The sequence below is a fragment of the Camellia sinensis genome, chromosome 3, assembly GCF_055761805.1.
Source record: "Camellia sinensis isolate YWXY chromosome 3, ASM5576180v1, whole genome shotgun sequence".
NCBI classification, from domain to species: Eukaryota; Viridiplantae; Streptophyta; class Magnoliopsida; order Ericales; family Theaceae; genus Camellia; species Camellia sinensis.
In genome coordinates, this window is record NC_138963.1 from 52,365,975 (window position 1) to 52,393,196 (window position 27,222).

The 27,222-nt window shown below is 40.6% G+C and overlaps 1 protein-coding gene across 3 annotated transcripts; it reads right to left on the reverse strand.

Annotated features, from left to right (window-relative positions):
* Positions 1-1,864: 1,864 nt before the first annotated feature.
* GAF1 (Polymerase/histidinol phosphatase-like protein) lies at positions 1,865-26,729 on the reverse strand. Of its 3 annotated transcripts, none has more exons than XM_082919744.1 (7): positions 26,206-26,729; positions 26,039-26,116; positions 24,974-25,054; positions 19,755-19,909; positions 18,521-19,665; positions 17,943-18,071; positions 1,865-2,298 (listed from the first exon to the last, which is right to left on the reverse strand). In XM_082919744.1, the coding sequence occupies exons 1-6, from the start codon at positions 26,635-26,637 to the stop codon at positions 17,947-17,949; spliced, it is 2,016 nt and encodes a 671-aa protein (XP_082775870.1). In that variant the 5' UTR covers positions 26,638-26,729; the 3' UTR covers positions 1,865-2,298; positions 17,943-17,946. The 3 variants fall into 3 exon arrangements, with proteins under 3 accessions (XP_082775870.1, XP_082775869.1, XP_028114214.2); XM_082919743.1 differs by lacking the exon at positions 1,865-2,298 and adding an exon at positions 16,864-17,249; XM_028258413.2 differs by lacking the exon at positions 1,865-2,298 and having other exon boundaries at positions 17,691-18,071.
* Positions 26,730-27,222: the final 493 nt, after the last annotated feature.

The window sequence follows — 27,222 nt, forward strand, 5'->3', positions numbered from 1 at the left end:
GTCACATGCAAATTCTCACCATTTATTTGTGTAAGTAAACTATTCATCGCCACATATAACAACGCCACAAACAACTTCTCACATTCTCATCATTCATATTCATCGTCACATATAGCAATGCCACAAACAGATTCTCAACCTTCATTTGTGTCAGACATAAGTGATTGTGTGCCACCAGCGACAATGAATAATTGTTTTGGAAGTGGGACTTTTATTGAGCTACTTGTGCATATAAAATTTGTGATAATCTCATTAAATGTTGAATTTTATGTGGTTGCTGGTGATGGTTTTGGCAATGATAGAAGGAAAAGGTCACAGGCATTGGATACCCACACAAGGCCTAGAAAACATAGGCTTTTTATAGGCACCTCCCTTTTGCAAAGAAATTTTAGTCTGAATGCAATATAACAAATGGGTAATTGAATTGGGTGGTAATTTGAAATTACTGATCAATCTCAAATTTTCAAATCAGTAATGAAAAAACATGAAACCCAAAGGTGTTATTTCGTTGAAGGCACTATTTGCTATCAAATCTCACTTTCAATTGTGTTAGTGAGACTGTTTATCGGCACGTTTGTCTGTCAAATTAAGTTGGATAAGATTACCAGTACAATAAAATGTAATAAAATTAAATTAGAGATGTAAAACAAATTATGTTTATTTATACACTATTATATTAATTTGTTGGGATTAAATCTATAAAATTACGTAAAAACTCTCATTATATAATAAATGACTTTGTTATTTTTGTAGAAGAGGGGCAATAAAGTCATTTTATCTCAAATCCGGTGATAATAGAATAGCAATAAAGTCCTCCATGAGACTGCTAGTCCTATTATAATATTAGAGCAACTTCATAGTCCCATAACATTTTTTTCAAATTGAACGTGAATTTTGTGATTAACAATCCAATTCCCCATCATCCCCAAACACCTAAACAAATATGGCTTTTTACGCGGTGAAGAGACTTGGATTATTCTTTGTTTTCTGGAGCTCACACAATCAAGTGTCAAGCAGTTGAGTTTTTCAAAAATTAGTTGGTATAAAAATAAATAAATAAATAAATAAATAAATAACTCATTATTTAATATTATTTTCTCCTTTTTTTGGCCAAAATAATTTTTAATGATTCAAAATTAATTTTTTTAACGTTTATTGTTCTCTTTCTGTTTTTTTTTTTTTTTTTTTAATCTTTTTTGCCTACCAATAGTTCAAGCCATTGCAACCAATCGGATTTTGAATTGGCAACTTTGCAGTATTATATGTGATATTAGAGCATCTCCAACGGTGAACCAAAATTTTCACCAAATTTGAGTAAAAAAAAACCAATTTTCTCAATCTGATATGACTTGCTCCAACCGTGCATCAAAAGAGAAGGGTTGACCAGTAAGTGCAATTTTTTTTTTTAATCTGTTCGAACCTTTTGACCGGTTTGAACCTACCATTTGAAAGGGAACCGGTCGACCGGTGGGTCAACCGGCCGGACAACCGGTTGGTTGACCGGTTGGCCCACGCCAACGGTAACGCACAGTGAAATGGTGAAATCTGGAGCCTGTTCTCAATTTGATGAATTTTTTGTTCTATTCTCATTTCGATACCAATTTAGTGAAACCATTTGAGCTCCAAAAAGTGACTTTTTCACCAAAATTCAAATCTGATGCAAAGTTTGATGAACCGTTGGAGATGGTCTTAAGTACTTTTTTTGGACATTTTGATTCTGTGGCAATCTATGTAGTTTATTTTTTTTACACTCGTTAAAACCTATTCTCTAGCCTAGATCTAAGGGGAAAGGGAAATGGAAAGGGAATCACCCTCAACGCGCTACTCGTTTTCCCTGTTTTTCAACAAAAACAAGAAATGAAAATCATACGAATGGACATTTGAATAAGCTTCCTTGATAGTAAAAGAAACACATACTGACAGTGCAGGGCATAAAGTATAAACTAAAAATTCAGAGCTAAACTCAAGCATTCTCTTCCCTGCTCTTTTCAAATAAAAATTCCCCTTCAAAGTGTAGGTTTGGCTTTACAGGCAATACCATAATCACCCTAATCCAAAAGCAAACAATATCTTAACCTGCCTTTTACCACTAACCATTTTGTGTCACTCATGTTACTCAACCATGACTTGTGTAGCTTATAATAATGTGGATGATTAAAGTGCAATATTTCAATAACAATGTGTACCTGACTTTCTTTAAACAAAGGCTACGGTGGTCGGTGGGGCGGCCCCTAGAAGTGGGGAAGACGGCCTTGTCAATTCTTGTCGGATGGACGGCGGTGCTTCACCCATTAATTTCTTGAATGACATTAAAAGATTAAATTAAGATATCAGACAGACAAAGGCTTGTATATTTGACAAATTTAATACTGCTAAATCTGCATAAGATCCATAGTTTCTAAGTAAATATTTTCATACAACTCACCTGGCAACAGCTATGTTAATAGAGTGTAATGACAATGAGCTATGTCTACAAAAATATCTTATTATTTCGGAAAAGGCATTGCTAACTGATAATGATTGTGCATAAAACTAATCAATTTGTTGGTGGTTTGTCTCGGCTACAATGTCATTAGAGAAAATAACACAATTTTTATTTTGACTTTAGCAATAAAATAAGAAAGATCCTATAACCTATAGCACATGAAAAGGATCTGTTTCAACTTGCAAGTCATGAAAGTTGTATTGCAATTGAGTACTAATAACAAAAATGAGGTTGTAGGGGGCTTATAGTTTTTAATTTAGGTGGTGGTGGTGATAGAATTTATTAGCATCATTGTTTAAGTGATTCCTTCACCTTGTTATCTTTCTAGATTTCTTTATCTTTTTTTTTTTTTTTAAATAAAATAAAATAAAATTTAAAGATAGGAAGACACGAGCAGGGCATAACAATCCTTTTTGGACGTGATCAAAAGAGCCCCTGCCCACTGGGGAGTCGGACTAGAAGGGCCTTGATGGGCCCGGCATTGCCTGACAAATTTGAGTTGTAGCCTGATGCCAGCCCCACCGAGAGCATAGTGGCAAGGAGCCGGTGGCCCCTAATTAATTGGCATGAGTCTTGCCACCGAGCATCGCCCTAGAGACTCGAACTCAATCCTCCTAGCCACCAAACCACATGGAATGGGAGTAAGCCCCTAACCACCAAGCCATCACCGTAGGTGGTTTCACCTTGTTATCTCAAATATATCCATGCATCTTGTTAAAATCTAAAACGAATTCCAAATCGAAATTATACTCCTTTTGAATGATTTAAACCTAGACCAATCATTTGAAAACCCTCCATCCAAATGCAACCTCAAAACTAAAAACTTCAAATGATTAATAACATATTAAGTTTTCAAAATTTTGTTTTAATTGTTCATCCCATCTAAACCACCAAAGCTTGATACTATATTTGATTCTGGAAAAGGTCCCGAATAATGGAAACTCAGAGACCTTCAGCACCCATCCCCTCTGTAACCTTTACATGATTCCAGTATCTCTTTTTTTCCCCCATATCCTCCTTTTTACCCATTCTTTTAACTCACGACTTCATAATGGTCTCCCCATACATTAAGAGTTCATTAGACAATGAATCCAACAAAAAAGGCCATGACAAATCTGGCAATTTAAGCGCATCTTTTTCATCTTCTGCTAACGTTTTTCCTAGCAAATTAAAAGTGGATGTGGGGGCCGAATATTGGGAGACGTAAAGAGGCCGGATAATTGGACCTAGAGAGATGAAATATATACATCACATTCGGCCCCATCTTACACATTTAAATCCTACCCTATTCGGCCAAATAACCGGTTAAGTAAGGGACCGAATGGAAAGCAGTTTGCAACAAAAGGAGCCGAGAAAATAGTTATACGGCGAATTGAAAGTGGGCCTAGCCCCGAGGCCCAAGAAAGAAAAGATATAAATAGAAGAACCTCAGCCAGAAAGAAGTATGTGAGAATCATTGTGCTTAACTTAAAATACAAGTTACTAAGAGAGTATATACTGACTTAACCGTCGGAGTGCTAATTCTGGCACCCCCGACCGAAGTGTTTGTTTCTTTTCAGGTCGTCCAGGTCATCAGTTAAGGATCTCGAGCGTCCTAGTGGAGCAAAGGAGTATTTCCAATCCACTTCCCCACAATTGGCGCCGTCTGTGGGAATACTCAACTATATCCATGGCGGGCGCAACGAAAGATCCTCCGATAATCGCTGACGAAACTACACTGCGAGATGATCTTACCCCAACAAACATGCTAGGACCAGAGACTATCGCCGCAAGACGCGCTTTGAACTTCGACTCACCCTCGACTTCAGCGCATGAGACAATGCAAGCGATCATGGAACAAGCAAAGCAAAACAAACAAAGGTTGGAGAACATGATCGCTGAGAACGAACGTCTTCGTCAGGATTTGGCCTTGGAAGTGGCGAAGTCCAAACAAGCTGTACGCCAAGGTCCGGAACGACCTCTGAGGGCAGGTGGTCGATGACCTCGAGCCCGACAACAAGACACTAACAGCGACTCTGACTCATTATCCCCGGAGCCCAAAAAGAAGGGACGACCCGAAACTACCAGTTCCTCTGAAGAGAGTCCACGTATAAGGCATAAGCGAAGACGAAATGGTTCAGACGACGAGGACCAGCACGATCCCTTTGTGCGACGGATCGCAAAGGCAGTACTACCCAAGAAGTTCAAAGCCCTGTCGTTCACCTTGTACGACGGGAAATCGGATCCCACGGATCATATCCGTCACTACAAGCAAGCCATGACGTTGCATGCAGACGACGAAGCTCTCATGTGCAGAATATTTCCGAGCAGTTTGGGACCGTTGGCCGTCAGATGGTATTATAAGTTGGAGCCGGCGTCAATTAAGAGTTTCCATCAACTACAAAAATCCTTCAGGGCAAGATTTATCACCAATGAGGTCCAGCTGAAGCAAGCCAATCTCTCTGGGCAATGCAAATCCAGTTGGAAGAAACCTTACGAGCCTATTCGGCGCGCTATTGGGAATACTTTAATTTTGTTGATAACGCTTGCAACGACTCCATGGCCATTACCGCCTTTAAAATGGGTTTGCATCCTGATAGTGCTCTTCGCAGCTCCCTGACCAGAAGACCTCCCAAAACAGTCTGATCGTTGATGAAGAAAGTTAAGGAGTACTGCAAAGTGGAAGATGACGCCTTGCGGGTTAAAGCCGGAAACATGGCCTACAAGACGGCCCCTTCTGAAATTGCTCAGCCGTTAAATTCTGTACCACCTCAGAGCCCTAAACCACGACATCGGGCTAAACGAGACAAGAGATGGGATTCTCGCCGATCAAGCAACCAATACCCCCACCGCGCAAATGAACAACTGCAAGTCGATGGCAGGCGCACAAGGCGCGCAAACAAGAAATACACGAAGTTGTCAAAGCCGATCAGTGCGATTTTATCCAAAGTCCAACACCTACCATTCTTTAAATGGCCGTCTAAAATGGTGGGGACCTCCCAACACGAGAAGACGGGATAGGCGATGCAAGTATTACAAGGATCATGGCCATGACACTGAGAGTTGTTATGCATTGAAGGATCACCTGGAGGAATTGGTACAAGATGGTCGGCTGCAACAGTATGTCCGAAAAGGCAACTCAACCAAAGCAATAGCCCTAAGATAGGATTCGTCTCCACTCGGCGTGATCCACATGATATACAGCCTGCCAATGGCATCTGCGGTGCATACGATTCAGTCGAATCCCGACCCTCAAAATTAACTCACTCCGGTTAAACGGCCTCATAAAGCTGCGAGCATTACTTCGATGATTCAGATTTGGCTGGAGTGACACTTCCCCACATCGATCCCTTAGTAATCGAGTTACGCGTAAACCGATTCACCGTTGAGCGCGTACTCATTGATCCGGAGAGCACATCGGAAGTTATGTCTTACAAGACATTCACCAAACTCGGCTTCTCCGAATCGGATCTTTCTCCGGCTCCTTATCCACTTTTTAGCTTCAACGCCAATCCAGAATACCTGTTGGAGAAAATCACACTACCCGTTCGAGCGGGCTCCCGAACAGTGGATGTGGAATTCTTGGTCATCAAGTTGCCATCGCCGTATAATCTCATCATGGGGCGAACTTGGTTGCATACTATATAGGCCATACCAAGCACCTATCATCAGCTGCTACGCTTCCCGACAAAACGCGGCATTAAGCAAGTCTGTGGCTCCCAGAAATTGGCACAAGCATGTTATCTCCTTGCTGGAAAGACGCCAAAAGAGTTGCAAGTGAATTCTATTAAGGTGCCGGATCGAGAGAGCCTCAACGACGTTGGGCGGCTCCCAAGTGAAAAGGACACGGAAGCCCTAGATCGAGTTAAAATTGACGGAAACCCAGACAGGTTCTTCATGGTCGGCGCCTCCCTGAATCAAGCCGATAGACAGCAGCTAATTTCCTTCCTGCTCGGCAACCTTGATGTATTTGCGTGGACTCCATATGAGATGCCGGGTATAGATCCGTCTGTTTCGCAGCACCGTTTAAATGTTGACCCTAAATGCAAGTCGATTATTCAGAAAAGCCGGCGGTCAACCGCAGAGCACACTGTCGCCATTGTTGAAGAGGTTGATCGATTTCTTGACGTCGGGGCAATCAGGGAAGTGACCTATCCTACATGGCTCTCGAATACTGTGGTTGTGAAAAATAAAAATGGAACTTGGCGAGTTTGCATTGATTTTACAGACCTAAACAAAGCCTGCCCCAAGGATTGTTTTCCTCTCCCCAGAATAGATCAACTTGTAGATGCGACGGCACGCCATCAGCGTATGAGCTTCATCGATGCTTACAGAGGCTACCATCAAATTGTCATACATCCGGAGGACCAAGACAAAACTGCATTCCTCACCCCAAGAGAAACCTATTGCTATAAGGTTATGCCTTTTGGGCTGATGAATGCAGGGACAACTTACCAAAAACTAGTCACTGCCATGTTCAAAGAGCAACTCGCCACACTATGGAAGTGTACATTGACGATATGGTGGTCAAGTCCAAAGAAGAGCAAACTCATCTAGCCGATCTAGAAGAGACATTTGGCATTTTACGCAAATACAAAGTGAAGCTGAATGCTTCCAAATTTGCGTTTGGGATTGGCACTGGCAAATTCTTGGGTTACATTGTCAACCACCGAGGAATCGAAGCCAACCCGAGGCAAATCACAACAATCTTGGAGCTTGGCTCCCCTCGTTCAGTGAAAGAGGTTCAAAAATTGATGGAGATGGCTGCCGCACTCAATAGGTTCATCAGTCAGTCCACAGATCGCTGCCGACAATTCTTTCATACACTACGGCAAGGCAAGGCTTTTGAATGGACCGCCGAGTGCGAAGTCACTTTTAACGGCCTCAAGACCTACCTCCGATCAATTCCACTATTGACAACACCTTCGGCAGGTGACCCGCTCATTTTGTATCTGGCAGTTTCCAACCAGGCCGTCAGCGCTGTACTGATAAAGGAAGAGATGGGGGAACAGCGACTAGTGTATTATATAAGCAAGGCAATGGTTGACGCCGAAACACGCTACCTTCCATTGGGAAAACTCATTCTGGCCCTCGTCATTGTAGTAAGAAAGCTGATGCATTACTTTCAGGGGCATACCATCGGGGTATTAACGGACCACCCCCTCCGATCAGTACTCCGTAGTGCAGAAGCATCAGGGCGCGTTTCAAAGTGGGCTCTTGAACTCGGCCAGTACGATATTCAGTTTCTGCCTAGAACCTCAATCAAGGGACAGGTGCTTGCCGACTTTGTGGCCGAATTCACTGGGGGTCTTGCCGACTTCAAGTCTGATGAAATTCGACTTAAGCTGAACTGGAGAATTTATGTTGGGGACATTTGGCAGTTATACTGTGATGGATCGTCCAATCAACGAGGCAGCGAGGCCGGAGTAGTGATAATGGCTCCCGACGGGGCAATAATTGAGCAGGCTGTCAAACTCGGCTTCGAAGCAACAAATAATGAGGCCGAATACGAGGCCCTGCTAACCGGCTTGTGGAATGCACATCTCCTAGGTGCTCGGCGTCTGCTTATATTTTGCGATTCAAAATTGGTGATCAATTAGCTAAAAGGGGAGTACGCAGCAAAAAACGACCGTATGGCCGCTTACATGAAAACGGCAAATTCCTTACTAGCAAAATTTGACCATCATGAATTGACCCAAATAACCCGTGACCAAAACACACATGCAGATGCCCTGACTTGCCTAGCCTCCGCCATTAACTCAGAGATTAAACGGACCATTAAAGTTGGTTTCATCCCAGAGCCGAGCATTGGCCATTCTGAGGAAGTCCAGGTCAATGTCATAGAGTCAGGACCGAGTTGGATGGACTCCATTGCTGCTTTCCTGTCTTCTGAACAACTCGCAGTGGACAAAAAAAAAAAGCGCATAAGCTGCGAAATAAAGCCCTACGATACTACTTGGATCCGCAAGGAAAGCTTTATAAAAAATCATTTTCTGGTCCATACCTAGAATGCGTTCACCTAGACAAAGTCGAAGCACTTCTAACTGAAATACATGAAGGCAGTTGTGGCGCCCATTCTGGCGGGCGCTCTTTGGCTCATCGAGTCGTGACACAGGGGTATTACTGGCCGATAATGAGAGCTGATGCCGAATGTTACATGAAAAAGTGTGAATAGTGCCAGAAGTTCTCTCCTTTGACCCATCTGCCTGCTGAAGAGTTAAGCTCTATAACCAGTCCTTAGTTGTTCGCCCAATGAGGACTTGACATCGTCGGACCACTGTCTCGTGCCCCGGGTAACAAGTGATTTTTTATTGTTGCAACAGATTATTTCACAAAATGAGTAGAAACGGAGGCACCAACGCACATCCGAGATACTGACGTGAAGCGTTTTGTATAGAGAAATATCATAACACGATTCGACATTCCAAGAGCACTTATTTCAGATAACGGCACGCAGTTTGATTGCGGTGTCTACACGGAACTGTGCAGCAAGTATGGTATTCGGCCCTATTATTCCTCCCCGGCTTATCCATAGAGTAATGGCCAAGCTGAAGCCTTCAACAAATCTATTTTAGATGGCATCAAGAAGAGACTGGAGAAAGCTAAAGGAAGATGGGTAGAAGAGTTGCTAAGTGTGTTATGGGCTCATCGCACTACTCCGAGGCGGTCCACTGGGGAGACGCCGTTCGTTTTGTGCTTCGGAACGCAGGCAATTATCTTTTTGGAGATCGGCCTTCCAACCCCGAAATCAAGAGTTTTTTATTTGGGCCGAAACGACATGATGTTTGCTTTAGACTTCATTCTGATTGAAGAACGGAAAGACCGTGCCCTTGGCATGGTACCAGCAGCAACTTGCTAAGTCATATAATCAGCGTGTTCAACTACGCCGCTACTTGCCAGGAGAGTTGGTCCTGAAGAAGGTGCTTCCAGCTGCCAAGAATCCGACCGACGAAAAATTGGGTCCTAACTGAGACGACCCTTATCAGATCGACTCAGTCGCGGGAGTAGGGGCATATCGACTCAAAGACATGTCTAGGAGAAGTCTGCCACAGTCTTGGAATTCCATGCATTTACGTAAATTCTATCATTGACCCGACTTGTGGGGCATGATACTTGTTCTGAATGGTTCGCCATGTACATATTTCATTTTTTGCAATGCAAAGTTTCCCATTTTCTCATCGCGCAATTAAGTTCAAAAGCCTCCGGATTCGGAGCGCCCTTCGTGGATATCACGATTGGCCAAGATTTAAGTCTCCGGATTCAGAGCCCCATCAGTGCAAGACACTTTTGGGCCGATTAAGCCTCCGGATTCGAAGCGCCCTTCAGGGATATCACGATTGGCCAAGAATTAAGTCTTCGAATTCAGAGCCCCATCAGTGCAAGACACTTTTGGGCCGATTAAGCTTCCGGATTCGGAGCGCCCTTCATGGATATCATGATTGGCCAAGATTTAAGTCTCCGGATTCGGAACCCCATCAGTGCAAGACACTTTTGGGCCGATCAAGCCTCCGGATTCGGAGCGCCCTTCGTGGATATCACGATTGGCCAAAAATTAAGTCTCCAGATTCAAAGCCCCATCGGTGCATGTTATTTTTGGGCCGATTAAGCCTCCGGATTCGGAGCGACCTTCGTGGATATCACGATTGGCCAAGAATTAAGTCTCCAGATTCGGAGCCCCATCGGTGCATGACACTTTTGGGTCGATTAAGCCTCCGGATTCGGAGCGCCCTTCGTAAATATCACGATTGGCCAAGATTTAAGTCTCTGAATTCGGAGCCCTATCAGTGCAAGACACCTTTGGGCCGATTAAGCCTCCAGATTCAAAGCGCCCTTCGTGGATATCACGATTGGCCAAGATTTAAGTCTCCGAATTCGGAGCCCCATCCGTGCAAGACACTTTTGGGCCGATTAAGCCTCCGAATTCGGAGCGCCCTTCGTGGATATCACGATTGGCCAATGTTTAAGTCTCCGAATTCGGAACCCCATCAGTGCAAGATACTTTTGGGCTGATTTCACGATTGGCCAGTATTTAAGTCTCCGAAATCGGAGCCCCATCCGTGCATGACACTTATGGGCCGGATAAGACTTCGGATTCGAAACCTCATTCGCGCAAGACAATTATGGATCGAATAAGACTCCGAATTCGGAGTGCCCTTCGTAGATAAAAAGCCTTCGAACTCGGAACCCAGCCGTGCATGACATGTTTGGGCCGAATAAGACTCCGAATTCGGAGCGCCCTACATGAAAGTTAAAGCATACAAATATTCAAAGTGAAATGCTTCGTTAAGTTGAGCCGGCAAAAACCGTATACACATTAAAGCATACAAACATTCAAAATGAAATGCTTAATTAAGTTGAGCCGGCGAAAACCGCATAAACAAATTAAAACATGCAAACATTCAAAATGAGATGCTTAATTAAGCATGCAAATATTCAAAATGAAACGCAAACATTTAAAACAAAGTATTTTATTAAGTTAACCAATAGATACATAGCTGACGCCCAATCTGTGTTGGAGGGTTTACAATATATTCAATTCTATTCGGCATCACTCTCGTCATCGCTCTTCTCAATTTCGAAAGCGCCAAAAGGAAAGTGATGACGTTGATATAATGGCGACGCCGATTCAACTCATGCTCCTTGGAGTGCCTCCGCGGCTTGGAGAGCCTTAATCCACCCATGCCTAAAGCCCCGATTCTCACATCGACATACCTCCTCTGCGAGTTTCTCCTTGGTCTTCCCTATCCCGACTTTCCGGCCTTCGTGGAAGCCTCATTCATAGGCCGCGACCTTCGCATTCTCTACTGCGGACATACTTGCCGTATCTCGATCGGCAATCGCGTGGCTTAACAGCCATTGGGTCACTCTTTCATCCACGACTGGGTTGGATTGTCTGGCCGCATGCAGCTCGACAGTTTAGGCCTTCCTTAACTCACGCTCGGCCTTCGCCGTACGAGCCTCCAAGTTTCGAATTCGTTCATCCTTCTTCTCTATCTCCCACCATGCGGCACGCAGACGCATGCCGACTTCATAGGCGGTATACAGCCCTCTCACTGCTCCGTGGATGCCCTCTCGAAATACTTCGAAATCCTGTCGACCAACCATCGACTGCTGGACTTCCGGTGGAAAAATCTGCCGAGCGAACTCGACTGCTACACCTGGATCGTTAACGATAGAATCCGCCTCCGTCATCAGTTTATTCTCCACAAAAATCACAAAACTCAACGGCTGTGGCGTCGCGTTGGGCTCATTTCTCGATCGCGGTCGCGGGAAGCTTCCCTGTTGCTGTTTTTCTTTTCGGGGTAATCTGCTTCGACGGCTTGGGGGCTAACGTTTTTCCCGCTCCCTAGATGTCCTACCTCCGGTGCGTGTGGGCTCGCTGCTGCGATTCATTTCAGTGTCTGGCTCAGCCAATGTTCGCCCTTCTCCTCTGCTATTGAAGAACAGTTTATTTGACATTCGCACTTATCTAACCTTCCGCAACAAGCTGGTTTAAATTGAGTCTGAACACGATAAGTGGAATCACTAGCGCGCAGAACCTACCCCATTTATTCCTAATGCATGCAACGCCCCCAAGGTGACTTCATTAATGCTAAACTCCAAAAGCCCGATGCCGATCGATTTGTGCCGCAACCACTCTATGAACTAATAACATTCGACTTTTGGAGCTCATGCACTTGCTAGGGCAAAGACAGATTTATTAATCTGATCGCCTAAATATCTAAGCCCGATGCCAATCGATTTATGCCGCAGCCACTCCATAAACTAATAATATTCAGCTTTTAAAGCTCATGCATTGGGCAGATTTATTAATCTGATCGGCAAAATATCTAAGCCCGATGCTGATCGATTTATGTCGCAGCCACTCCATAAACTAATAATATTCGGCTTTTGGAGCTCATGCACTGGCTAGGGCAATGGCAGATTTATTAATCTGATCGGCTAAATATCTAAGCCCGATGCCGATCGATTTATGCCACAGCCACTCCATGAACTAATAATATTCGGCTTTTGGAGTTCATGCACTAGCTGGGGCAAAGGCAGATTTATTAATTTGATCGGCAAAATATCTAAGCCCGATGCCGACCGATTTATGCCACAGCCACTCCATGAACTAATATTATTCGGCAAGATCAGATTTATTAATCTGATCGGCTATTCAACAAGAATAAATTACTAAGTTGCCTAGTTATCTAATCGGCAAGTGTACACGAATGTTTCATCCAAGATAGCGAAAAGCAATACCATTCATCAGTAGCAAAATCAAGCACAAATAATTGCAAAGCGCAAAGGAAATTTTCATTAGTAAATTGGGCACAAACTGTAGCCATTTTACATATGAAAACTACTAAACAAAAAACTATAAGTTCGCATGGAAATGCCTAGCAAAAACTTAAAAACTGTAGTCATTTTACACAGAAAAACTACTAAACGAAAGACTGCGACAATAGATTCAAAATCCTTAAACAAAAATAACTAAAATGTCGCCTTAATCAATCCTCGGAGTCAGACTCCAGCGGCTCAACGTCCACTTGCTCGTATGGAATTGGCATAGCCAATGTCACATTAGCAGCAGCAAGGGCTTTGAGCCAGCTGTGTTTGAATCCCCGATTTTCAAATTTGGGGACTTCTTCCACATAACTTGCACGGGCAGCGCTTTGCCCAGCCTCGTACGCCTTGGAAGCCTCGGAGTCGGCTACTTCCTTCGCCTTCTTCGATTCTTCCAAGTCAGCCTTTAGTTTGGTAATCACCTCTCGGGCTAACTTGAGCGCATTTTCACTCGCATTCGGCCTCTCCTCGACGACCAATCTGAGCTGGTCCGAACTTCTTGCCCTTTCCATCTCGGCCTCGGCCCTTGCGCTTTCCATCTTCGCCCTCGCCGCTTCGAACTCGGCCCTGCTCCTCTGGCCCTCAACTTCCAATTGTAAACGGCTAAGTCGTTCGACGACGTCATGCTGGCGACGGCTTATCTCGGCTATCCTTCTGACCTTCTGCAAAACAGGAAATTAAAACCAAAACAATATTTGCATAAAAGGGAAAGACAAGGTCAAGGTATATACCAAAATAGTTGATTGAGCGGCTAATGCTATTGCCAGTAGATCCGGCTCCGCCCGGAAAGCCGCTTTGTCAGCTGGCAATAAGACGGACGTAGCCATGCTCAACGCCACAGCCGAGTCTTTAATAGCCGACGCGTCAAAGGAGATCGGCGTGTTTTTTATCTTTGGTGACAAAAGGCACAATCACATCCGACTCCTCTAAACGCGGCCATTTGTCAGCACAGTTTTCTTCAAAGCCAGCCTCGACCTCAGCAGGACGCTTCTCCGTCCACTCAGCCTCTTGATTGGCCTGCACAACCGCCTCGGACTCAACAATTCCGGTTTGAGCCATTTCCTCCTTGGTAACAGGCAGGGAGGGCTGAGCTTCGGCGGCAGGTGGCACTTCAGATCGAATGACCTCTGCTCTTCGTCGCGTGGCCATTCTTTCCGCGTTTTTCTTTTTGGCGAGTTGTGTGAGGCTTAACCTAGCCATGTCTTTGGGGTATGCGCCGGAAAGGTCTTCTAAACCGATAAAAATGTCGTCAAACGGAAGGTCTCCTCGGCCCGAAGTGGACGGAGGGTTGGCTAAATTGAGGCCAGCTTCCTCAAAGGCCAACTTCAAAGCCTCGTCTACTTCGACTTCGGACTGGCCTGACTCAACGACCTCAGCTACTTCTGCCCTCTCCGAATCGGACCCCTTGAAACCAACTTGCCGCAAGTTTTTGAAGTCGGTCAAAATAAGAGACATAAGAAACTCTTCACCCATCGGAATTGGGATGTTTTCTGCCGCCGAAAACGTCGTATATGTCGGCTGGTACCGAAGGAGAACGTGGGCCGCCCTCCCTTGTTTCTGAAGACTCGGACAGCCGAAATATTTGAGCGCGACTTTAATTTTCAAAAGAACAGCGTCGTCGGTTGAAGTCAAGACTTTCTTCAAATCGTTTTCTGCACAAGCAAAACCATGAGATCTCAAAAATGAAGTTTTGTAAATATAAGAAAAATAAACGCAAGAAGCTATACGCCCACCTGGTTCGCCCCTCCGTCTAGGAATAGGATCAAGGTGATCCTCACCTTCGCCGAATTCCCAGTTACCTCGGACAACGACCATAACATCATCGACTCGCTTGCCTGAGCTAGAAAGCATAGTTACTAATTGATGGTTGGTGTCCTTGGCCCTAAGGAAATAATGTCCATGCCGACCAAAAGACTTGGCCAAGGCATAACAATGCCAAATAACAGGTATACTGAGGTTAATCCTAAGGCGACAGTTTAGCTCTATAATTCCCATTACGATTCTAAAAAAGTTGACATTGGGTTGGGAGGGGATTAGACCCCAATGGCAAAGGACAACCCTAAGAAATCGGTGAAGCGGGAAACGGATTCTGCCCTCTCCAATTGATAAGAGATGGAAGACAATTGTGCTTTCATCAACCCTCTCCATATCGAGGGTGCCGTCTGTCACAAACGACAGACGGACGTCATAAGGAATAGAAAAATGGCATCGAAAGCCAGAGATTCAGTTCACGGAGAGGAGGTCTTTCAGATGCTTTGCCATTTCGGTCAACTTATAAGAGTGTACTAAACTAAAGGCAAACCAGAAAAAGGGATTCAAAGCAGAGAGGAAAAGAACTTACAAGAGACGGAGAGGACAGTGAAGGATGAATGGAAGTTGCAGAGGTGAGTCGGAAGGCAGTCCAAAAACTCTAAGCATCCAAAAATGTGTGATCGAAAAGACGACAAGATTTTAAATCACAATAAATGGAAGCGTACGAAGGGGCGGGAAGTTGAAATGATAACCGAGAGGCGTGTGCTCTGACATTCGCATTGGAATGAGGTTAGCCGCCGAATTTCGGCTCTGACTTTTCGAGTTCGAAACCAAGCACTCCAGCTAACTGTCGTTAGTGGAGTGCTTGGGGGGCAATTGTGGGGGCCGAATATTGGGAGACATAAAGAGGCCGAATAATTGGACCTGGAGAGTTGAAATATATACATCGCATTCGGCCCCATCTTACACATTTAAATCCTACCCTATTCGGCCAAATAGCCGGTTGAGTAAGGGACCAAATGGAAAGCGGTTTGCAACAAAAGGAGCCGAGAAAATAGTTATACGGCGAATTGAAAGTGGGCCCAGCCCCGAGGCCCAAGAAAGAAAAGATATAAATAGAAGAACATCAGCCAAAAAGAGGTATGTGAGAATCATTGTGCTTAACTTAAAATACAAGTAACTAAGAGAGTATATACTATACTAACTTAACCGTCGGAGTGCTAATTCCGGCACCCCCGACCGGAGTGTTTGTTTCTTTTCAGGTCGTCCAGGTCATCAGCTGAGGATCTCGAGCGTCCCAATGGATCAAAGGAGTATGTCTAATCCACTTCCCCACAGTGGACAATAGGAATAGAGGAAATTCTGCAATATTTTTAACCATACTAGTCAATAAAGTGCTTTGTCCTCCCATCTAATATAAAGATCTAGTGAAACTCTAAAATGTTTTCCTTCATATAATTATCCACATCGTAAAACATCATCATTCTTTGGGAGAGTTGCTGATAGTGCAAGAAGTAACACTCATTAGCAGAAGAGAAGAGAGGAGAAGAAAAGAGAAGGAGAAGAAGAAGATGAGGGCCACAGCCTTTAGATACTCAATATATTAATCCAAGATGACTATTATAAAGCAAAGTTTTCAAAGGCTTTACTGAGGCTCATCTGAATGCTCACCTCGAGACTAAGATAAAACGTATTAAGACTTTGATTTTTAGTCTATACTCCCTAAAGGCTTGCGCATCACAATCTAAGACATGCGCCTTAAGTGCGCCTTGTATGCCTTTTGCAGATAAGCCTATGACGCGTATGCATATGAAGCGGTTGCTTTAGACTCTTGTTAAACTTAGTCTAGTAAATAGTTTAAACATCAAAAGGCCACACACAAAAGAAGAAAAAAAAAAAAAAAAACCTTTTGTGACTATATTCTATAGAAAACATTAAGTAAATAAACAATGAAAGCAAACCTTATTCTCTGCAGAAATGTTTGATGCCTTAAGGAGAAAAGTAATTATATCTTCTTCTTTAATAGTTATTTGTTTTTCTCTATTTCAAAAGATTTAATTTATTTACTACCTATTAAAATTTAAAATTCGAAATGCTTATGCTCACGCCTCAATACTTATGCCTCGCCTTATGAGGGGTAAAACGCCTCGAGTTACACATTCGTCTTTGAAAACTTTGTTATAAACTAACAACCTAATATTTATACACTAAAAGCCTAATTCAAAATATTAAACTAAATCTCTAAAATTAATAAACTAAATATTGATAAGATCATCCTAATTAAGCTGTAATTAAAAAGCTATAATAAAAAATAAAAATATTAAAGACATAAAATTATACAATTGTAATTAAGATTTCCATGCCAAATTGGTGCATGTACATTCCGAATCATCGCATTTTCACATTTTCAAAAAAAATATGACACATTACTGAAGAGTTTGATATACATTGTTGGGTCTATTCGCTAACAACTTAAGCTTTCAAGGTAATTGACAACTTAACTCTTGTATCAAAGTTTGAGTTCATAATGGTCTTGAGTTCAAGTCTCTTTGTTTGCATTTGGTGCCCGTTTGCATTCTTTCTTCTCTCATTTGCATTTGAAATTCTCAGTATGTATGAATGTTTGCATCTCCACTTGCAAGATGGAGTTGCACATCAGAGAGGGTGTTGGAGAGCTTCATATTTTTATTGTTTGACTCATTTCCTAACAAATAAAAGCTTTTAGGACAATTGGTGACTCAACAGCACCTTTGTTAGCATATAAATACAAGTATGAATCAAGATAACAACCATTATGCTCAATACACGGCTGGCCATAATAGAATAGAACAGCTCTAAGCCTCAAATGATAATATGGTAACTCAATGAAATCTCATCTTGGGCAATAGGATGATTAGGATTACCTATGTCGTTTGGCTCAAAAGCAGTGGTTATTATTGACCAGACAATATAGGTGTTAAAACCTGAATTTTATACCCATGGCTTGTTTTCAAAGCCAATTTGCTGCAAACTGAACTAATTGACATGAACCAATCCAGTGCAAATTGAACTAATTAACAAGATATAACAATTCAAAACTAGAATGCCCACAAGGACACCTGTGCACTAGCACACAAAGGTCTAATATGAAAGCCATATTACAATCTTGACCAATTTGACCTTTCACCATAATAAATTGCAATATTTTAACAAAAAATTGGAGTGCATCGTCTTCAACTATTACAAATATTGATGCCAATACCAAAATTTAGAACCCAAATGATGAAGGGTTGAGATAGATGCATAATAGTTTACCCTATATGTTAACAAAGAAAGCAACTAGGAAAAATTGTAAGAGCATCCGCAGCTGTTATTATTGCGTGAACCAACACAATATAACTAAAATAGGATTACTTACCCAATTACAACAATTTAATCTTAGTTTTTGGCTTCCGAGCTTTCCTCCTGAAAGGTGTAGGATTCAACAAACGCTTAAGAGGGAACAAATTGGCTCGGTTACGTATCCTTTTTTTCACTTTGCGCTCCGCTGCACTCGATAAAACAAGGAAAGAATAAGTAGGTGCTGGATAAGAAAGATTCAAAAAGGATAAGTATCATTGACTTCTTCTTTTTTCAAAAAAAAATGGAGCAAGTTTGATTCCTGAAATTGAATGAATTTGCTTTTTTTTCAGAATGTACCAAATCCCAGTCTACACAAAGAACATTAAAAAAAGAGGGGGGGGGGAATTAAAAAATTAAAAAGAAAGAAGATAATTGACCAACAGAAAAGAAACATTAGCCCAGAATGAAGGCACAACCAAAGATGGATTTACTAATAACATTTATGTAATAAAATTAAACCAGTACTGCAGGGAAAAGATTCTGCATAACTTATGCAATTGTGATTAAAAGTCCAGCGTCTAAGATTGTTAGTAACATTCTGACAGAATTGAGGAACGGCTGAATATTAGTGTATATGTTTTTACACAGCATTACCTGGTGAATCATCCAAGGCTGGACAATTAATTTCAGCATGATCTTCAATTTGCATTTTCTCTTCCATTTCCCCTTCATCCGGTGGCTTACAGTTTCTAACAGTATGATCATCATGATCTTTCATCTCATCATAAGACTCCACAACTGGCAATACATTAGCAATGGAAACTGAATCATCTCTTTTTTCCCCGAACTGTTCTCTTCCCGTAAAATCTTCATGCAAAGACACATCATATGAACCCGATGCTAAACCTTCTTTAATTTCTGTATTTGTCTCAATTAAGACTTCTTTCATTGCATGATCTTCTGTACCTAAAACTACACCGGGACTACATTCCCTCTTAGACTCTTTATTATAGAAAACAGAAAAATCAGTGTCCTTGGAGCGAGTGGAATTTTCTGTACCAGCAACAGCAGTATTGACAGCAGCAATCTCAGTGTCAATTGCCGAAGTGTGAAATGTTGCATTATCATCTGGTAACAGAACATGAGCATCACAACCAGTGATGCAACTTTGAGATAGAAAATTATGCATTTCAGTTCCAAGTGGGGTCAAATATACATCCAACCCATTTGAGATTTTAGATTCTTCCTCGGTGTTGGTGGTATGGGTTTCAATTTCTACAGCATTACTGAAATCTCTGAGAGTATCAATTGGTGAAAATGACTTTATAGATTCTTCACAGCTGTAGCTCTGATGTTGGGATAGCATATCGTATGATGAAGTCTGATCTGCTTTACGAAGATCATCAAGACTCTCTGGCTGTTGAGATAATCCAGTAACTGCAAAAGACACCTTTGTTTCCCCAGCAGTAGACAAGTTTTTACCAATATCCAGTGGTTGCACTGCAGCCTCTGCTGCAGATTTCATGTCCAAAACTTGCAGGCCACGTGATGGCAAACTATCAACAATCGAAGCAAAGTCAATGGCTTTCACAGTTTTGGATACTTTAGTGGAGGCAGAAAAGAACCTTGCCATGTCATCTAATAGCAAATCGCCATCACCACTAGAGATCGGATCCCATTTAAGCCAGTCACTGAAACAAGGTTCCTTGGAGTCAAACCGTTCCCCTGATGAAATTACTTCAACTCTGATGGTCTCCTTGTAATACTGTTTTTTCCTTAAAGCATTAGCTATAAGAGATCTGCAAAACATTGGAACAAAAATGTTTCACGTTCATTAAACATCAGCACAACATCCTAAGATGGTCAACATTTTTGCAAACTGCCATACCTACAATTTTTGGAAATAGCTGCTTTAGCACGTTCCATAGGGAGCCCGAGCAGTGACGATAAATTCGCAACATCATATGGCCCTCTTAGTTCATTCACAGAAGGGGCTGCACTTGAAAAAATGAGATTCTTTCCTCGGGTCCAATCCACCAGTAGCTGGAAGTACAGAATAATCCGGATGATTAGTTGCCTGGGGCATAAAAGATTAGAAAAGCTTCCATAGCTGATTCATAGTTCCAAAATTATTAAAATTGATGAATGTTGACCACCAACTCATCTAAAAAGCTTAAGATCTTAGAGAGGGGCAAATTTATTATTTCTATAATTATGTATCTTCAGCAGGCCCCCTCGTGTGGCCAAGCCCTTTTTCATAAGCAGGCCAAATCACATGCAAGTATCATGATAATATTGGGTAGTCAATGAGGTTCCAGGATTTATTGTTTGCTCTGATACGTGATAAATTGTTGACCACCAACTCGTCTAAAAGCTCAAGTTGTTTGAGAGGGGTAGATTTATAATTTATATCTAATGAAAAACTCTGCCAGGGTTGTTAACAACTTCGCCAGTCCCAAGCCCGGGTTAAGGAGGAGGGTTGTGTGTTAGGCAACTGACAGCCAACACGTAAAAAAACCGCTCGGATCTCTTATGATATGATAATGAATCCTACTTAGAATCATTTAAATGCTAAGTCGTTCCCCTCAAGTGATGCATTGCGCCTGCCTCCAGGTATTTCGAAAAGTGAGCAAGGGGCGCCGCATCAACGTCTGGGTGTGATGAAAAGTGGGCAAAGGTTCCCGCGTTTTTTCTGGACGAGCGCGAATAAAGAAGTTAGTCCAAGACTACAGATTTAGGGTAGCTACTTGGAATATAGGAACCTTAACTGGTAAGACGATGGAATTGGTAGATGTTATGATTAAGAGGAGAGTTAGTATAGCTTGCGTACAAGAAACTAAGTGGACAGATAAGAAAGCTAAGGAAATTGAGGATACCGGTTTTAAACTGTATTATAGTGATAAAGATAGACGCAGGAATGGGGTAGGAATCATAATTGCCAAGGGTCTTGTGGAGAATGTAGTGGCGGTCATTAAGAAAAGAGATAGAATTATGTTAGCTAAACTAGTTATTGGATGGAATATAGTGAACATTATTAGTGCATGCGCCCCTCAAGTAGGATTAGATAATCAAACTAAGAGGGATTTTTGGGAGCAAATGGATGAGCTCTTACAGGAGATATCCTTAGGAGAAAACCTGGTTATAGGTGGAGATTTTAATGGCCATGTAGGCATAGATAAACTAGGCTATGAAAGGGTGCATGGTGAATACGGTTTTGGTGACAAAAATGAGGCTGGAGAGAGTGCCTTAGATTTTACGTTGACTTCTGACCTAATGATGGCCAATACTATATATAAGAACAGGGAGGAACACTTGATAACCTTTAAGAGTGGGTCAGTTAAGAGCCAAATAGATTACTTCTTAGTGAGAAAAGTGGACCGCCTAAAATGCAATGATTGTAAAGTGATTCTTGAAGAGAGCCTGGCCTCTCAACATAGGATTTGGGTACTAGATTTATGTTTTAGAGAGCAATTCCAAGCTAGGAAGGATGGTGGGCTCCGTAGGACGAGATGGTGGGACCTAAAAAGGGATAAGCTAGAAATATTTAAGAATAGAATAGATAAAGAAGGTACTTGGGACTTGGAAGATGATGCTAACACTATGTGGAACTCGATGGCCAATTGTATGAGGAGAATCTCAAGGGAAGTGCTTGGAGAGTCGAAAGGGATAAGACCCAGCTCTAGGGAAACTTAGTGGTAGCGAGAAAAGATTCAAACAGTAGTTAAGGCAAAAAAAGAGTGCTTTAAAAAGTGGCAGAAAGATAGAACTGAGGAAAACCTTAAGAGATAGATTGACTAATAAGGAGGTCAAAAAAGTAGTAACAGAGGCTAAGTTGAAAGCTTATGATGACCTATACACTAGACTAGATAGTAAGAAAGGAGACAATAGGGTATATAAACTTGCTAAGATAAGGGAGAGGAAAACAAGAGATTTTAATTAAGTTAAGTTCATCAAGAGTGAGAATTCTAAGGTATTGGTGAAGGATAAAAAGATTAAGGAAAGATGGAAGAACTATTTTGAGAAACTATTAAATGAGGAACATGGAGATACAGAAATAGGGGAAGAAATAGCCAGTAATACGATAAACTAAGACTATAGGTTTTATCCCAAGATTAGAAACTTTGAAGTGGAGATTGCACTTAAGAAGATAAAATCAAATAAGGCTTTGGGACCCGATGATATCCCTATTGAAGCTTGGAAGTGTTTGGGTAAAAAAAAGGTTGCTTTGTTGATTAAGTTGTTTAGTAAAATTTTGTTGACTAGGAACATGCCAGATGAGTGGAGGAAGAGTATTTTAGTGCCAATCTATAAGAATAAAGGAGATGTCCAGAATTGAAACAACTATAGAGGAATCAAGCTGATGTGTAATATAATAAAAATGTGGAAGAGGGTGATAGAACGCCGATTGCGAGATATAATAGAGGTGTCAAAGAATCAATTTAAGTTTATGCTTGGCAGGTCAACAATGGAAGTGATTTATCTTTTGAGGAGAGTAATAGAAAAGTATACAGAAAATAAAAGAGACATTTATATGGTATTTATCGACCTTGAGAAAGCATACGATAAAGTGGCCCGAGATACAGTATGTTGAGTATTAGAGAAGAAAGGGATAATAAAAGGTTACATTAATGTGATTAGGGACATGTATGAAGACAAATGAATTTCCTATCACTGTAGGGTTACACCAAGGATCTACTTTAAGTCCTTATCTTTTTGCTTTAGTTATGGATGAGTTGACGAGAAATATTCAAGATGACGTGCCATGGTATATGCTTTTTGCAAACGATATCGTGCTAGTGGATGAGACTAGAGGAGGAGTTAACACAAAGTTGGAGATTTGGAGAAAAGCTCTTGAATTTAAAGGATTCCAGATAAGCAAAACTAAAACAAAGTACATGGAATGTAAATTTAGTAACAATAACAATGAAAACAGAGGAGAAGTGAAGATTGAGAACCAAGAATTGCCTAAGGGTGAATTTCATTATTTAAGATCGATTATCACAATAGCCGGAAACATTGATGCGGATGTGACCCATAGGATTAAGGCGGCATGGTGCAAGTGGAGAAGTGCGTCTGGGGTACTGTGCGATAAACGAATACCCACTAGACTAAAAGGTAAGTTCTATAGAACGGCTATTAAACTAGCGATATTGTATGGAACGAAGTGTTGGGCAACTAAGAAACAACATGTAGATAAGATGAGTGTGGCTGAGATGAGGATGCTAAGGTGGATGTGCGGCAAGATTAGACAAGACAGAACTAGGAATAAGTATTCGGGAATGGGTAGGAGTAACACCGATGGAAGATAAATTGAGAGGGAATTGATTGAGATAGTTTGGTCACATTCAACGGAGGCCAACAGAGACAGTAGTGAAGAGATACAATGCTGTGACGATAGATGGGAGTATTAGGGGACAGGGTAGGCCTAGATTAACGTTGGTTACCATTGTAAATAGATATATAGATCTACTTAATTTGACTAATGAAAAGCCTTTGATAGGACTGCGCGGAGAAGAAGGATTCATGAAGCTGACCCCATTTGATGGGACTTAAGGCTTGGTTTAGCTTGGTTTGGTTTATCTAATGAAACACGATGAGCATCTAATCAACATCCACAGTAAACCAAGAGAAGTTGGGTAGGAAATTGATCAGAATAGACTTCCCCAATTTGCAATGAACGAGATACACATGGAGGGATTCATTGCAACTTGACTCAAAACCAACAAGCTGGGTGGTTATCATAGAATAAAGCAACCCTACAAGCCTGTTTTACCACCTTTCCAAAGGACCCAGACATGAAAATAGCGACATTCAAGCTCAATTCATAACAACTAAAAGAAACACAAGACGCAGAGGACCAGAATAGTCATAAAACGATAAATGAATAAATAAACAATCCATATATGAGTAATCTAGAAAAAAATGTAGCAATAAATGAAAAAAAGGACATCTCATAGAGATCTGTAATTTGGATGCTTCTAGTAGATTGTCCAATACTATATATGATTATTCAGAACATGTGAACATTTTCCCTGCGATACCACACTATTACTTGACATCAAACCAACCATCATGTTCACATTTTGTAAGAACTCAGAATCTCAAAAACATCAAATGCAACTATTTTTGCAAGAAAAAAAATTCTATCATTACTGAATACAAAAAAAGCATTCCCCTACCATTTCATGCAAGTTAATTTTGTGATAAATAAAACAAACATCTTAGAATGAGACCTCTAACTTCTCAAGAAGTCTACCCACCACTACTAAGGCCATAAATCTTTTTGTTACACCGTACGCATCACATCAACTAGACATCAAAAAGTTTAACCCACCATTTAAATAAGCTTAGACTTTTTTATTTCTGACAAAAGCATGGATGTTGGCATTATCCAGTCAGCATACGCACTTACACTTACAAGGAAAGGGCTACTAATTTTCTCACTCAAGTGCCCCTAGACTCAATTAATGAGCCCAAGAGCCCATGCTTACCCACAATTTTCAGAGGGAGCACGAACCATATGAATTTAAACACTCCATGGACCTCCAACATCACATCATAAACAGTTCAGTCAACAGCAATTCATACGATACACAATATTTAAATTTTCTTTAAAATTTTATAAAAATTAATACTACTGGAAAAGTTCATTAACTTATTAAAAAAATATTTTTAAGATGACAATGGTAATTTTTCCTTTAGTTTGTCTAACCTTTTATACAAATATCTACTCATCACAAGATTTGGTTCTCTTAGGCTACTCTGACTCTAACAGATTGGACGAAACACCTAAAGTTCTTGCAAAAAGATTTAGTTCTTGTCATCCAATGTTACACACAAAATATTAAGTCACTTTGGCATCCAAATACCGTTGTCTTTTCATGATCCCCTCCACTGAATATGCATTTTCATGTCACGGTTAGCACAACTACTCTTAAATTTATCTGGCATTTACAATATCATCATCAAGGGACTAAACTAGCAAATGAACCCATTAATTTGATTTTGCAAGGTGCAATTGCAGGGCATAGTAGAAAATTTGTACAATAAGTTTCAGTCATGTCGTGTCTAAACACTCTACTGTTGGGAATATATCTCAATCCTTACCTTAGCATTAGATATCATTTGTCTCCTCATTTGAGCATTCATGATCAGACCTGAGTATGTAATTTCAAAATATACACCACGCTGCAAATAAAACACAAGAAATAAATTAGCAACCCAATAATTTATATTATATCCCACAATTTCAACATAAATCCGGCACCATATATCAAAAGCACTAAATTAAACCCTATTCTACAAAAATGCATTTCCCGTGAACTTATCAGAAGTTATTAACGCCTAGAAATATTGACAATATACACAGTACAATCATTGATTGAAGTTGCAAATGTATTATTTTGAAAGTATCATCCAGTCAACCAACTACAAATACTCTCTAGGGCTGAAATTTTGGTTGAGTTTAAACAAATCAATAATTTTTAACTTTTTTCTGATTCCATGGCGAAATTTCATAAATTTGTTCATATTTCCACACAATACACGCCTAATCATACAAGAATAAAAAAACAATGTAATGAAATTTGGTCCAAATTTTTTTTTTCTCCTGTCCGTCTTTTTTTACTTTAGGGTTAATTTCACTTTTGTCACCTAAATTATCACTATTTTTTTCATTTCATCCCTAAACTAGCAATTTCATCTATTTAGTCCTTCAAGTTTCCTATTGCAGTTCTTGTAGCCTTTAAAAAAAAAAAAAGGTTATTTCAAAACTTGAACAACTCATATCACAGAACAAAACATTCCATTTTTCATACTATTTTGAAAACAAACTATTCACCACCACAAACTACTATTTTGAAAACAAAACATTCATAGTATTAATTTCACCACCACAAACTACTCAAAAAGCAAAAAAAAAAAGGGTTATTTTGAAAACAAAACATTCATTTTTCATACTAATTTGAAAACAAACATTCATTTTTTATTTTTCATCTATTTGGTTGTATGATTTAAGTTGTCTGAATAAGAAAATTACTTTTTTGCTCATCAAATTAAGCTTCATCTAACTAAATAGATGAAATGAATAAATGGTGATAGTTTAGGGATAAAAATGAAATTAATTCTATATATAGTTTAAAAAACATAGAGAAAAACAAGTGAAGAATGAACCTCAATTGCAGCTTTAACCATCGGTTGCTTCAACCTAAATGGCAACTTCTCCGAAAAATCAATCGAAATCAAATCCACCTACACAATCACAATCACAATCACAATCACAACAACTCAAATAAACTTCCAAAAAAAAATCCAAATTTCCAAAAACATCAAAATCAAACCTCAGAAGCCTGACAAGCTTGCTCAAACGAGTTCTGATTGAGAGGCCGAACCGCCACAACATCATAAGTCTTCAGAATCGGATTCCCGGAATTGAGAGCCGAAGCCTGAGAGGAAGTATCGACGGTGACAGTCAAGCGAGAGTACTGACGAAAGGGGGATGAGGAGGGGACGTTGAGGAGGTGGCGGTGGAGCTTGACAGAGGAGGAGAGAGCAGGAGAGAGATTGAGGAGGGAGGAGAGAGGGAAGAGAGGGGTTGAGCAACGGTCGGATTCGGACATGACGCCTTTGATCGTACGGTTGTAGGCGACTCCGGAGTAGCCTAGCTCCATTGCCTTGACGAGGAGCTTGAGACGAGTGGTTTTAATGGAGGATTTGTCGGTGATGTGTTTGTTGGATTCGTAGTAGGGTATGTTTAGGTCGAAGAACCCCATTGTTGAGCAGAGTCGGAAGGGGAGAGATTCCAAGTTCAGTATTTGAACCGTAGCCGTAGGGTTGTTTTACAAGTTATAAATGGCTATGTTTCACATGTGAGTTTGGAGTTTTTTTTTTTAATATTCAAAAAAAAAATTAAAGAATTTATCAACTTTTTAAACTATTTAAGAAATTAATCTATTTTTTGAAATCATATTTTAAAAATATAATTTTAAAATTAAAATTGTATCTTTAACATATAATTTTACTTTAAAATCGCATGTTGAAAATATAATACATCTTAGTGAAATTCATGTAATAAATTGTATTTTTAACATGCAATTTCAAGATAAAATCACATGCTAAAAATGTAATTTCAATTTAAAATTATATTTTCAAAATGCGATTTTAAAAAGCAGGTTAGTTTCTCAAATAGTTTGAAAAATTGGTCAATTCTCTAAATTGTTTTTTTTTAAGAATATTGAAAATTAAAAAAAAAACTCTATGTTTGGGAATATTTTAGCTCTAAAAAGATAAAATAGATTAAAAATTTTAAATTATAATTTTTTTTATAAAAATTAAAAAAGTTAAAAAATCAATTCTAA